This window comes from Grampus griseus (genome assembly GCF_964374135.1).
Source record: "Grampus griseus genome assembly, chromosome: 11".
Classification (NCBI taxonomy): Eukaryota; Metazoa; Chordata; class Mammalia; order Artiodactyla; family Delphinidae; genus Grampus; species Grampus griseus.
In genome coordinates this window covers 78,529,640-78,543,238 of record NC_139005.1, presented here as the reverse complement: position 1 = coordinate 78,543,238, position 13,599 = coordinate 78,529,640, and the positions used below count along the sequence as shown (strand labels likewise).

The window sequence follows — 13,599 nt, the reverse complement described above, 5'->3', positions numbered from 1 at the left end:
TGCAGGGGACACGGGTTCAAGCCCTAGTCCGGGAAGATCCCACATGCCGCGGAGCAACTAAGCCCGTGTGCCACAACTGCTGAGCCTGCGCTCTAGGGCCTGTGAGCCACAACTACTGAGCCCTCATGCCACAACTACTGAAGCCTGTGCGCCTGGAGCCCGTGCTCCGCAACAAGAGAAGCCACCGCAATGAGAAGCCCGCGCACCGCAACGAAGAGTAGCCCCCACTCCCGCAACTAGAGAAAGCCCACGCGCAGCAAGGAAGACCCACCGCAGCCAAAAATAAATAAATAAACTTTAAAAAAAAAAAAAAAAAGAAAGAAAATACTGCTAATTTAACCCAGGTAACAAGATGAAATAGTTTGTGCTATAGAAAATGAACCAAAAAACATGACTGACTCCCACATAGACAGCTAGATAGATAAATTTACAGTCGTCCCTTGGTAACTGTGAGGGATTGGTTTCAGGATTCCCCACCCCCCATAGCAAAATCTGCAATGCTCAAGTCCCTCATATAAAATGGCACAGTATTTGCATATAACTTAGGCGCATCCTCCCATATACTTTAAATCATTTCTAGATTACTTATAATGCCTAATACAATGTAAATGGTACGTAAATAACTGCTAGCATGCAAATTTAAGTTTTGCGTTTTGGAATTCTCTGGAATTTTTTCCCAAATATTTTCAATCCATGTTTGGTTGAAGCCACTGACGTGGAACCCACGGATACAGAGGGTCCACTGTAGATGTATAGACATACACACACGTATCTGATCGTCTACTGAACGTCCCTCTTAGGATTTTCTGCAGATAACTTGACACTTAACCTCATTACGATAAACTATAACACTGTAGCAGTCATATTGAGAAAAAAGCAGCAACCTTTTAGGGGTATACACTGAAGTAATGTATGCATTATATGTAAATATGTCTGCCTATGCAAGTAGTTTTCAAGACATAACTATTCCGCAGTTTCTTTTAGGTCCTCTGAATTTGAATCCCACCAGCATGTATCGTGTCTGCCAGTCTCACTCCTCACACATATGGTCTCTCCCAGGGAACTGACTTGTTGCTTTCTCCTATTTCCTTTACTGCTGGCCCTTGGATGAGGGTCCAAGCATCTGCCCCAAGCAACATCACCCAGGGATTCCCAGATCACCACAAAAACCAAAGCAGAGGACAATAAGAGCTCACTCTGATTTAAATATAAAGGTCAGTATTCATTTTCAAGGATGCTTCAATCATGCAATTTACAAATACAAATTAAGCAAGCCAGGTAGAACTCTCTCCCAAAGTCAAAAAAGACTAGACAAAATAGAGGAACATTCTCCCCTCACAAAAATCAGAAGAAATGTGAACACATGCTTAACTCTTTGGTATAAAGTATATAAATCAAAATATCCAAATAAAACATGAAGAGAGACCATTTTGACTAAGACTATTAACTAGAAATTATAAGCTCAGACCCAAAAGTCTAAGAGATAGTGGCTGATCAGTGTGTCTACTGAGACTGTCCATGACAACACAAAGTTAAAATTCCACAGTAAAAACCTACTGCAAGACCACACTCCCCTCCCCGTCATGACACCCACCCTTCTTCCATTTCAGACAAAGGAAACCTTGTGTATGTCTGATGTTAGCTTAACAAAGAAGTTTGCAGTACCAGAGACTTGTAAATACCCTTTTGCGGAAGCATTCCCTAGATTTTAGGAATGTAGCCTTCAAAAGGACCTTCAAAAGGTTAAAAATGGCTTTGAATCGAATTGGCAGGTTTACCTTCATTCTTCCAGTAGCTTTACAGCCAGCGGGTACTGAAGAAGGCATGTTTTTTCCATAAAAAATCTGGGATATCTCATGAAAGGCTTCGGAAAAGAATCCTAAATCTATAAGGACTTCTATCTTTAAAGAAAAGAAAAAAAAAGAGATTCTAAATTAAACCATTTGTTTCACTTACAAATTTTAGAAAAAAATCATCAACTTGCCAAGATCCAAAATTTCTGCTTCGTATTGGTAACGCGTTATAAGTTAATGTTTAGACGACACAGTGGTAGAGATGCATGTGTCTGTGTGTAAGCCAGTTCACGTGTGCAGGGGACCAAGAAGCTAGTAAATCACATCAAGTGACTTTTCAAAACAACGGCCGTTCATGAGATGTGGCTTTTACTTTATCAGACGCAAACACTTTTAAAAAATAGGATAGACACAGAAGAGTTTTAAAAAATTGAACTCATCCTTTTGTTCCCATGGTCAAGTATGGTTTAAAAGAAAGACAAAACAAAAACACTCCTGATTTCTCTAACACTCTGAGGAATGTAAAACAAACCAGGAGATGAATTCCACAATGCATCAACCGTTCATTTCCTTATCCACAAGGAATGGACACTGTCGATTTTACAGACATGTATTTAACAACATTAGTCAATTGGTAACTATATATTGTACATGGCTTATTTTGAATATAATCCAGCAAGACTTTCAATTAGGAAGTTACAAGAAGAAATCAAATCATCAAATGCACGCGTTCATTCAGCAGGTATACTGAGCTCCTCTTCTGCACCAAGCTCTCTTGGAGGTTACCTCCATTGGGATATACGGTGAGCTAAAGTTAAGTGATACATGAAGATATACACAGTATGAAAAGAGATAAAAGGTACTGACAAAATACTATTTTTGAAACTGTGGTTAAGAGGGACTTCTCTGAGGAGAAAACCTTCAAGAGAAGGTTTGGGAATGATATGATGGAGGGAGACATGAAAACTGCTGAGGGGACCTTGACTACAAAGGTCACATGGTGGCAGGAGCAATCCTGGGGTCTTGGTGTGTTCAGGGGACAGCCTGTGTGGCAGGAGCTTAGGGACAGAGGAGAAGAGGGTTGGGAGGTAGGTGCGAATGGTGGCCTGTAGACCAGAGTGGAGACTCGGGATTTGATTCTTTGCATGGTAAGTGATTGGAGAGTTTTAAACAGGGCAGGGCCTGTACCTTACTTATGTTTTGAAAACGTCTAGCGACTTTACAGAGAACAGAGATGGGTAAATTGTGGAAGTAGGGAGTGAAGTACAAACTTGGATGAAGATGATATATATCTAAAACACAGAAAAAGAAAATCCAACTTATCCTCAACATTATACTCATCTTACTCTCTCTTTTCCTTTAACTACTATCTTAGGAATCTCAAGAGTGTACCAATTTTAAAGAAATAAAAAGAAGGTAAGTTAGAAGGAAACAGGATGTGACAAAAAATAAAAAAAATAAAACATAAGAAGTCAGGAGAATATTTTTACTGATGAAGAGAAAACAGCTCGTCTATTGAGTTGCATACTTTGGCTCTTGCCTAAGACACCTTGGGCTCTAATCTCCCTGGTGCCACATAATATCAAAGTAGGCATTAGGGAGTCGTTGGAGCTCTTTGCCCCTTGGAGAAAACATTTCCCCATATCTGTGTAAGGTTAGTTTCCTCTGGGCTTGAGTGTGAGATTGCTGTACATGGACCACCTGTTCAGGCTACCTCTGGTTCAGTTTATCGAACCAATCTGACCATATGAAAAAGCCGTGGTGATAATAATGGACATGTATTTTCAGAAACAATGAACACTGTGAACACAAACAAGCCAGATGGGAAAAAGAACTGCTCATAAATCAACCCTTCAGTCATACAAATACAGAACCATCAGTACCCTTCCCAGGAATGCCGGATATGTTGAGAGTAATAAATCTTTCAGGATGCTGGCAGTTCTAAAGTGAAGCCAGACCAGTTGATCATAAAGAGGTCTTAAAGCTTCCCCTGGAAGACACTAGTGCAACTGCAGAGACTTAACAGTGTGATCTACTTTTCTTTGATTTGTCAGAAAGCATCATCGTTTGCTATTTCCTGATTACGACTTTTCTCTCTTCCCACTAACGGTTTAGTTTAGTTCAGGAAGGTCAGGCAAACTCTGCCTATGGGGGCTATCATTCCTTCCTCTGTATGATGCATTAATTGACCATTTTCAGTGGTTCTGCCAACACTCTAGTTGCATTTCCAGTCCTACTATGCTGATAAGATCCCAGTCCCATCTCACTCTGTTCCTGACACACCTACCAGATATATCTGATCACGTCCTTCTCCTGATCAAAACTGTCATGAATTCCCCCGCCCAACCCAAGGCTAGAGAAGACAGTCCACAGTTCTTCACTGACTTTCAAGCTACTCTAGTACAAAAACAGTTGCCAAGTGCTAACAATCAGTAAGAAATAGTCATTTAATCAAAAACTTTACTCCAGATTCTTTCAGTGCCTCTCTGGACTGCCTTCTGACACGTTACTAGTTGTCACTGCAACCCTTCCATGCTTCTTGCCTCCTGTGACATCAGAATAAAACTGTGATGCAATTCTGACACCACAACCTCCTCCTTTCTCTCACTGCTCAGCCTCCGATTACACCTCGGCTTGAAATTCAAGACTGGGCCCCTGGTCTCCTCCACATCACGGACCTCTGGCGTCCTCATGTCATCTACTCCAAACTGCCTGATCAAGACCTCCACTCCAGTCTAACCCAACCACCTCTACCCCCTAAACAAGTCAATACTTCCTCACCTCTACACCTTTCAGACTACTGTCTGCTGAGAATGCTCCCTTCTTCCCCTCTCCTACTCAGTTAGTTCTGTTTTTTTCAAGCTGAAATCTTATCTACTTCGTTGAAACCTAGAGACCCAGAGCCATTTTCCCCTCTTTCAAACTCCTGGAAACAGTGTTCGTCACACTCCTTTGGAAATGATCAAGTGGGAGGTACACACATTATTCTCTTGTGTGTATGTCCCATCTCTCTTCCCTATTTTCACTTCTTTACAAAAGCAAAGACCATGGGTTACATTTCTTTGATTGGAGTTACTAACACGGTGCCTTATATAGGAGATACTTGATAAATGTTGTTTCAAAGATAAAACAATAAACATTTACCAAGTATCTTCTCGGTGAGTTCCCACCAAACACCAAGGACAGTGTGGACAGGAGACACTTGATATACGTCTAAAGATTTTAAATCCAATTCAACAATTAATTACTGAATATCAAGTATATAAATTTATTACTCAAGACACTATAGGGAACCAAAAGATGCAAAAGATACAGGCCTTAGCCTCGAGAATTTTGCAGTCTTGAAGAGAGCACTGTTTTAAAAACAGAGAAAAGTTGTATGCAGTTTTTTAAAAACTGTTATTAGAATTCAAAAGCCAGAGAACTGTTAAGAGTTCAGTAACTCAGAAAGGGTGAACCGGAATTCATGGCTGATTACAAATTATTTATTCCCAGGTTAAAATGTATTATCTTAAGAGCATCACAATTCCTATTAGGGAAGGTGTTATCTTTATTCAGAAAGAGAATGCAATGGACAATTTGGGTCTGAAAACAGGGCCCACAGGCAGGGTCTTGATGGAGAGAGCAGTTCAAAGGGCAGTCTTATTTTCCCTTATTAGAAAATGTGAAGGATCAGGGAAGAAGGGTATTTCCAAAAAAAGGAGAAGGAGGGCTAAGCTAGGGGAGTGTGGGAGCCCACTCACCCGCAATTACAAGAGCCAACGAGGCACATCTTGTCGAAGCCCCACATTCAGTAACGCCCAGTTGGTAGGCTGAAGTCAGCTGCAGTGGGAGTATTTACACCATGGAAATTGCAAATGTTACAAATCAAAGCTTTTTTTTAGAGTGAGCTGTGAAGTATTTACCATCACACGGCTGACAAAGCCATGGGATAGGAGGCAAAAGAGTGGGATAATGGGTGAGAAATATTTTAAACTCAGAGATGCTAAATATTCTATTTTAAGTTGCTGGTTTTGCCTCAACTAAAATTTCCTTATGTTCCCAATTTTCAGTAAAGTCCAGTATAGAAATAAACACCTTGGGTGGATGTAGTGTGTGTGTTTACGTGTGTGTGTGTGTGTGTGTAAAATATGGAATAGGGCTGAATTCCATATTAGAGATGAAGAAGTGCAGAACAGGGAGCAAATCTGCTGGCTGCTGAAAGGATCCATGTACAAAACAAATTCAATGACAGTGGGAGCCTGCGGCCATGGGTGATCGGGAAAAGGGGCAGAGAAAACAAGATGCTTGATGTTCCCCACTCCACACGGGGTTCAAGCCAACTGCACACGAATCTTGAAAGCAGAGAGCCTCCTGACCTCTGGGTTACAGAATTAATTGTAATTTAGTGCCTGTGTGTTTTATCACCTCAACTGTCTGTGCAATAAAAAAAACCCTCCTGTATACCATGATGTACACAAAGATCCTTAGCAAAACAACTCCCAGAAACTTCGGAAAATGACTTATTAGTCTCCATGAGGAAACCAATCTTTCGGAAATGGTGATTTCTAGGCTGAATGGTGTCAGGTGAGCCTTGTTACCAGGGGTAGCTGTTCCTCACTTTACTGTGGCCCAAGAATAAAATGACCTAAGCCTTTCTACATGGCTCTTTCTCATACTTTATTAAAATGTTGGGCAAGTTTTTTTTAATATCAGTACAACACCATATATTATTATTAGCTTATGATGATAATAATAAAAAAGTAATTCATGACAGTATCTTTAATAGTTCAAGAATATCAAATGTCTTAAAAAGCTTGAAACATACCTTGAGGATTCTTGCTTCTAGATTTCTGACTAGGTCTTGGCAAATTCCAAAAACAAAATATTGGTACAATGCAAGAAGAGGCAGAATCTACCAACAGAAAAACACTCTGTTTTGAAACGTATTTTATCAAGTTAATAACCTAATAATACAATTTAGCCAAATACTGATGTAAGAGATGTTATGCAAAATTGTGATTGATTTTTCCACATTAGAAGACTGTACTGTTTGGTATAAGTGAAATGATCTGCCTAACATATGTTTCATAATTTTATCAGAATTTTAAAGTGCTGTCAGTGACTTAACAGTTCCAAGTAGATGCTACGTGATACCCAAAACCTAGGTTTCACATTTCCTTAAGCATGGAAAAATAAAAATCCAGTTAATCATCTTCCTTGAAAAAAAATTATTTCAACATATACGTATGAATTACTGAGGCCTGTGGAAACATTCCAGCAAATGAGCTACCAAATAAATGCAAAATTTAAAGCAAAGGAACTCACATCCATGTCCCCTAATAGCTTCTACTTATTCGTCTCAATGTCAGCTATTTGTCTTCAACTGGAATATCTCCATCATCGAAAAATATTTACAACAGGCCTGTTATATGTCAGACACTGTTGAATGAGAAAAAAAATCTAAGTCCTTGCCTTCATAAAGCATATATTCTACTGATTAAAACGCAAGCTTACTCTTCATATAATATTTTTATTTTCCTAAAATTAACCCCAAAGTTCAAGTCTTCTTGGAGTCCCATGGGTATATGTGAAAGCTTACAGACTATCAATTTTTCAATTGACCAAACCAGTATCCAGCTAAAGGCAGGTGTTGAGGGACAGTTTTGCCTAGACTTCTGAACAGCTCCTGATCTCAACTTAAAACTGAAGCTCAGTCCCTACAACTGGGTCCTGCTCCATCAAAGGCAGATGGAGCAAGAAGGGGCACTGGGATCCTTATTATTTAGCAAACTATTTCCCATGATCCCACAGCATTGGGTCCCCTAGCAAATTTTATATGTTACAGCTGTCTCCTTAGCCACTGGGCTCCTCCTGGAAGGTAGTGTAATAGAAAATGGAAACTGTTTACATCTTGCAAGTTTAGCTAAGGAATCTCATTGTCAGTCAACTGGCAGCTGCTAACAGCAACAGCTTTTGAAAAGGACTAAAACTGGTCTTAAATGATTTCAAACATAACACAATACGTTTTTCTACAATGGTGCTCTACAGACATAACACAATACTTTTTTCTGTAATTAATGCAGCACAAAATGAGTTGGCTATTACCTTTGAGATTGTTTCTTTTCTTTAGTGACAAATAAAAACATACCATTTTATTGCTGCCAATTGCTCAATTATTCAGAAAAATGTTCTCAATTCCTTAAGCTTCAGAGAAAAAAGTCTCATCTCTTTTCCAGGGCAGGGATATGTATTATATATGAATATGACTAGGCAGCTAAAAGTTACCCAGGGGATAAAAACTATTTTCTAAATCCAGAAATGAATCCCCTTAACAAGAGAGGAGCACCATTTTGCTATTTTTTTCTAATAAACAATTTTTTGCCAAATCTGCCAAGTGTTAAAAGCATGTTATCAACCTCTTCACTTTAACACATGACATTATAATTTAACAACTAATATCAGGGGGCAGTAAATCTTTTCAAGATAAGGAGAGAGTGAACTTAGAACAAGAGAAAACAATACATGAGATAAAAGAAAGTAAGTATGAAAATTATAGAGGAAAGGGAAAGAAGCAGAAAAAGAGAAAGAACATATATTAACAAGCAAACACAGGGGAAAAGAGATACAGAGGTAGAGGAAATAGCACAGAGGAAGAAAAAAGGACAAATACGATAAAGGAGGAAAATATAAAATAATCAACAGAACACCCTAATTTATGTTTAAAATGCAGTCAACTTCAAATTTATGAGATACATACTATGGTTTATTTCCCTAAAGGAAAAGAGAGTTGTATTTGGGTTTTTTTTTAATTTCCTAGGATATTAAGAAGTGTCTGTCTTTAATTTCACAGTTAGAATCTATTTTTCACTTAGATGTGCCCTTAACACAGAAAAGACAAGACACAAGGATAAATTTATCTCAATAAAGAAATACTCCCAGGGTTTCGATATTGATACGACCTGCATGACTTAATGCAGTGAAGTTATAAGTGCACTAGATTCCTGTGTTTGAGACCAGTGCAACATTCTAGTCAATTTCACCAAATGTCTTCTAAAAAAGGTAAAATAATAGAGTAAAATAAGAGAACAAAATCAAATAGGCATGGCTATTGTACCCAAAAGGCAATGCAAACAGTGATGTCAAAAGAAAGAATATTAATTAATATGTTTCATCTTGAAGTACAGATCTGAATCCCGAAAACAGAGCTTAAAAGTTAAATAGGGGGCTTCCCTGGTGGCGCAGTGGTTGAGAGTCCGCCTGCCGATGCAGGGGACACGGGTTCGTGCCCCGGTCCGGGAGGATCCCACATGCCGTGGAGTGGCTGGGCCCGTGAGCCATGGCCGCTGAGCCTGCACGTCCGGAGCCTGTGCTCCGCAACGGGAGAGGCCACAACCGTGAGGCCCACATACCGCAAAAAAAAAAAAAAAAAAAAAAAGTTAAATAGGAACTGACCAAAACTACATTATTAAAACTTGAAAAGTATAAGGTAAATGGGGTAAGATACCACAGTGAATTAAGATCTGTCGATTTTAAAAATCACTTACTATTAGATTTTGCTTAGCAAAGTGCAGTTCGCGGATTACGTAATACAGACTTGCAACTACAGAGCAGATGTCAGCCCGGTATCTGTCCGAGAAGAGCTCGATGCCGGGAAGAAGCTGAGTGATTTCATACTGAGCATAGCAACGTTCAGCTTTAGGGTGTAGAAGTGTGGTTCTAAGCAAACCCTGTAAATGAAAAAGGTGAAATGAAGAGCTGCAACTTGCATCTGCAACAACGAGAGAGAAAGATAAGTACATGTATTACTTCCCAAAGTGCTTTGCGTATGCCTAGCACACTGTATCCTGTAATAAATGATACTTATCAATATCCTCATGACTATAGGTTCCAAATGCTTTTACCACTCAAGATGGGCCTTTTAAATTCCATGGTAGTTGAATAATTATCATTTTAAGAAGAAATTATATTAAGTTATCATTTGTTGAGGGTCAATTTTGTGTTGGGCACTCTTGGTAAATTCTTTGTAAATATTATCTCATTTAATCTTCACTTAACCTACCCCTAGAAGGAAGGATTATTATCTCACAAGTGATATAACTGAGGCTTAAACAATTAACTTCTCTGAGGTCACACAGCTAATGATGGCAAAAAGAAGATTCAAAGTCATGTCTATGTAACTCAAAAATGTATGTTCTTTCCACTATACCAACCTATATAAGTAAGTAGAGGAAAGAAAAACATATTTCAGAAGTCTAAATCAAGCAGAGGTAATTTTGAATTTTTATTGAATTAAGTAAAAAGTTGATTTGTTTAATTGACCAATATTTCTTAGGTAATTTATATGACCAACGTTGTACCAGACATTCAGAAACAAGATGAATACACAAAATCAAATTGTACATTTAGGAGTGCTTCTTATGTTACCTTAAACAATTAACATTTCTTGATGACAAATGCATCATAAAGTTATTTTAATGTATATATCTGGAACAAAGTTTAATCAGATTGCTCATTAAACTTATGATACCTAGTCTAAAATATTACAGTTGTTTAATTTTTAGTTTTACAAATTTTCTTTAAAATCATAAAAAGAGCAGGTTTTAAAAATAAATCCCCCAGCTAATTTTAATTTTAAGTGTCATATTACAAAGAAATGATGTCCACGTTTAAGCAAAAAATTACTTATTTCTAAAATATAAACAGCATTATCTTCAGGAATGAGGAATATCAGAAGAAAGTAAAGGATGCAATAGAAGGAATCCAATTCGGATTATTATTCCCTTTGCATCCTTGCCTCTTCCACCTTTTCCCTTTGAAGCACAGGCCAGAAGTGTATGGAACATAAGAAAATTGAAAACTCTGGCCATATGCTCATCCAGATTTCATAAGCTACTAGACTCCTTAGAACAAGGGTGTCCCATCCTTCAAAGTAAACAGAACCTTCAGGAGACTGCAGAGGCCCCTGGCTATGTTCCCAAATCTTAGAATGTCTTGTATTTCAGATAAAAGCTCCTTTCTTCTTCAGTAAAGTCAAACCCAAATCCTAAGAACTGCAGACACTCTACTTATATAGTCTTCAACTTATTTTTTGCTTTCATTATATGGTATATTTTACATCACACAATTGAGCAAAACTTTATTTAGAGACGAGGCAACTTAAGGCAACCCTTTAGACTCAGTCAGATTCCCTTCACTGCTCATTAGTAAAATGACATTACGAAGGACAGGAGACTTAGTTTCCTTATCTGTAAAACTCCTCCTTCTGTAGCCAAAATGAAAAAAGTGACTCTGCTGAATACCATGCCACAGGGGTTCAGCCATTGAAGGAAAGACGGGCTTATGATATTTAATCAAGGTTCATGCTATTTCCCTACGTGCAAGTTTTATGAATATGCTAAACCACTGCTTTTTTTTTTTTTTTTTACTGACTGCATGGTCCGGCTACTGTAGAAAGGTATACAGGAAGTGTTACCTGAAAGAGTAACCCGGACAAAAGGCAAGAGTTGGTTCTCTTTTCAACGTCCAATGTCTGAATAAATCTAAGTATAAGAAAAAGAAACATTCATAGACAATGTTCCAGGACTATTTTTATATAAATACATCTCTAATACTCATAGATTTTCCAAAATTAAAATAATCTTTGTGATTCTAAAAGTGCTACATACTCATATAAGATCTAGGACATAGAAAGATAGAAAAAAAATAAAATGAAAAGTCACCTATAATCCTACCACCTAAACATGATTACTGGTAACATTTTGGCCACTTTCCTTCTAGATTTTCTTCTACATACAATAATACACATGCACACTCACAGTAAGACTAAAATTATGCAATACATATTATTTTATAAACAAATTTTTTATTCTTGGACATAATGAGTTACATCATTATTTTACAGATTTTAATATTTTTATCATATGCATGTACCATAATACTAAAATATCCATCTCCATTTTGGTTTTTTCCAACGCTGAAATAAACATTGTTGTACCTACATTTCTGAGCACTTGTCCTATTAATTCCACTGGATAAATCCCTAGAAGTGGAATTTTGGGGAAAAGGAGGTGCACAATTTTAAATCAAATTTTTGATGAGTACAATTAAAAAATTTCCTCCCATAGATTTAAACAATGTGTTTCCTCACCAGCAGTATATTATGGATCCATCGATGACATTAAGTCCTTCCACCAAAGATTAAGGTAATATCTCTGTGTTTACTACTGTCTCATTTTACATCCCTTAGTAGAGTTTGAGTTTTCTTTACATGGGTCTTGAAACTCAAATTTGCAACTGTAAACCACATTGCCTTCTTCTAAATCTTATTTCAATAACACCAGTGGGCTTCACTATATTAATAACTTCGTCAGTCTGAGTTCAGCTTCTCTATGTGGTGCTTTACCTTCTGAACAGTGGGGGGAGAAGTTTCTTCTCCTCAAGGAGTCTCCAAGAACAGCCAAAGCCCCTGGAGTATCACAGAGCCTGTGGAAGTCAGACTTCCAGCTGGGTAACCAGGAAATGACTTTCTGTTGATTGAAAACCACTAAGTAAAAACTTCAGAGGCTCAGAGAAGCTGAGGTGTCCTCTGGCAGGAATGCTATAGCTGTTCTTTTCAAGCTGGGAACCTTCCTCAGCTTTTCTATTCTCTGCTGCCAAGCTCTACTAACTTATAAACTCAAACTTGCGTGGGGATCGTGTGTGTGTGTGTGTGTGTGTGTGTGTGTGTGTGTGTGTGTGTGTGTGTGTGTGTGTGTGTGTGTGTGTGTGTGTGTGTAAGGAAGAGTTCCGTCCCAGGAGTGGTAAAAAAAAAAATCAAACTTGACAGAGTTTTAAAAAAATCTTTAAATGTTTGATATTTTTTAAGTGGTAACTCCTTACTTCCCCTGTCCAAATGCTAATTTTCTGAAAACAGTGTGATTATTAACTAGGACAAGTTATTATTTTTAAAAACTTTCTCTACAGCTCAAAATACTATGCAGATTTTTGCCTACCACGCCCTAAAATGTAACTAGAGAGGTAAAGGAAACCTGTACCTCCACTCTCTTCATACTTCCTAAATTTCGCACATTAATCAAATATTTAAGATATCTGTGAGTGCTAACTAGGTATAAGGCATTGTGATGGGCTTTCCCATATGTTACATGTGGCAGGTTGAATAATGCCCCCCCCAAAGAAATCAACGGCCTAATCCCCCAAACCTATGCATATGTTACTCCACGTGGCAAAAAACAAACAAAAACCCCAAAACCAAAAAACTTTGCAGATGTGATTAAATTAAGGGCCTTGAGATAGGGAAGTTATCCTGAATTACGGGGTTCAATGTAATCACAATGATCCCTATAAGAGAAAGGCAGGAGGGTCAGAGTCAGAGAAGATGTGAGGACGGAAACAGAGCTCGGAGAGAGAGAGAGAAAGATGACAGGCTCTTGGTTCTGAAGACAGAAGATGGAGCCATGAGCTGAGGAATGCAGGAGGCCTCTAGAAGCTGGAACATGCAAGAACAGATGGTCCCCTAGAGCCTCCGGAGGGAGCTCAGCCCTGCCAACACATTGATTTTAGGACTTCTGCCCTCCATAACTGTAAGACAATAAATTTGTATTGTTTTAGGGCACTAAATTTGTGGTAATTTGTTATACCACTAATAGGAAACTAATACAGTCTGTGTTACGGGCTAAATCATGTGACCCACTGCACCCCTGAAATTCATATGTTGAAGTCCTAACCCCTAGTGCCTCAGAAGGTGACTATACTTAGAAATAGGTCTTTAAAGAGGTAATCATGTTAAAATGAGGTCATTAGGGTGGGCCCTAATCCAATATGATTG

The 13,599-nt window shown here is 38.3% G+C and overlaps 1 protein-coding gene across 1 annotated transcript in view; it reads right to left on the bottom strand.

Moving 5' to 3' along the window:
* Nucleotides 1-13,599, bottom strand: part of CFAP54 (cilia and flagella associated protein 54) — a gene marked incomplete at its 3' end in the record, with an annotated part of 310,342 nt that overhangs the window by 124,070 nt on the left and 172,673 nt on the right. The window contains exons 44-47 of the mRNA XM_082667031.1: nucleotides 11,248-11,314; nucleotides 9,320-9,502; nucleotides 6,601-6,687; nucleotides 1,779-1,901 (exon numbers count right to left, since the gene is read on the bottom strand). Of these exons, the coding sequence (XP_082523157.1) occupies nucleotides 1,779-1,901; nucleotides 6,601-6,687; nucleotides 9,320-9,502; nucleotides 11,248-11,314 (460 nt within the window). The remainder of the gene's footprint in view (nucleotides 1-1,778; nucleotides 1,902-6,600; nucleotides 6,688-9,319; nucleotides 9,503-11,247; nucleotides 11,315-13,599) is intronic.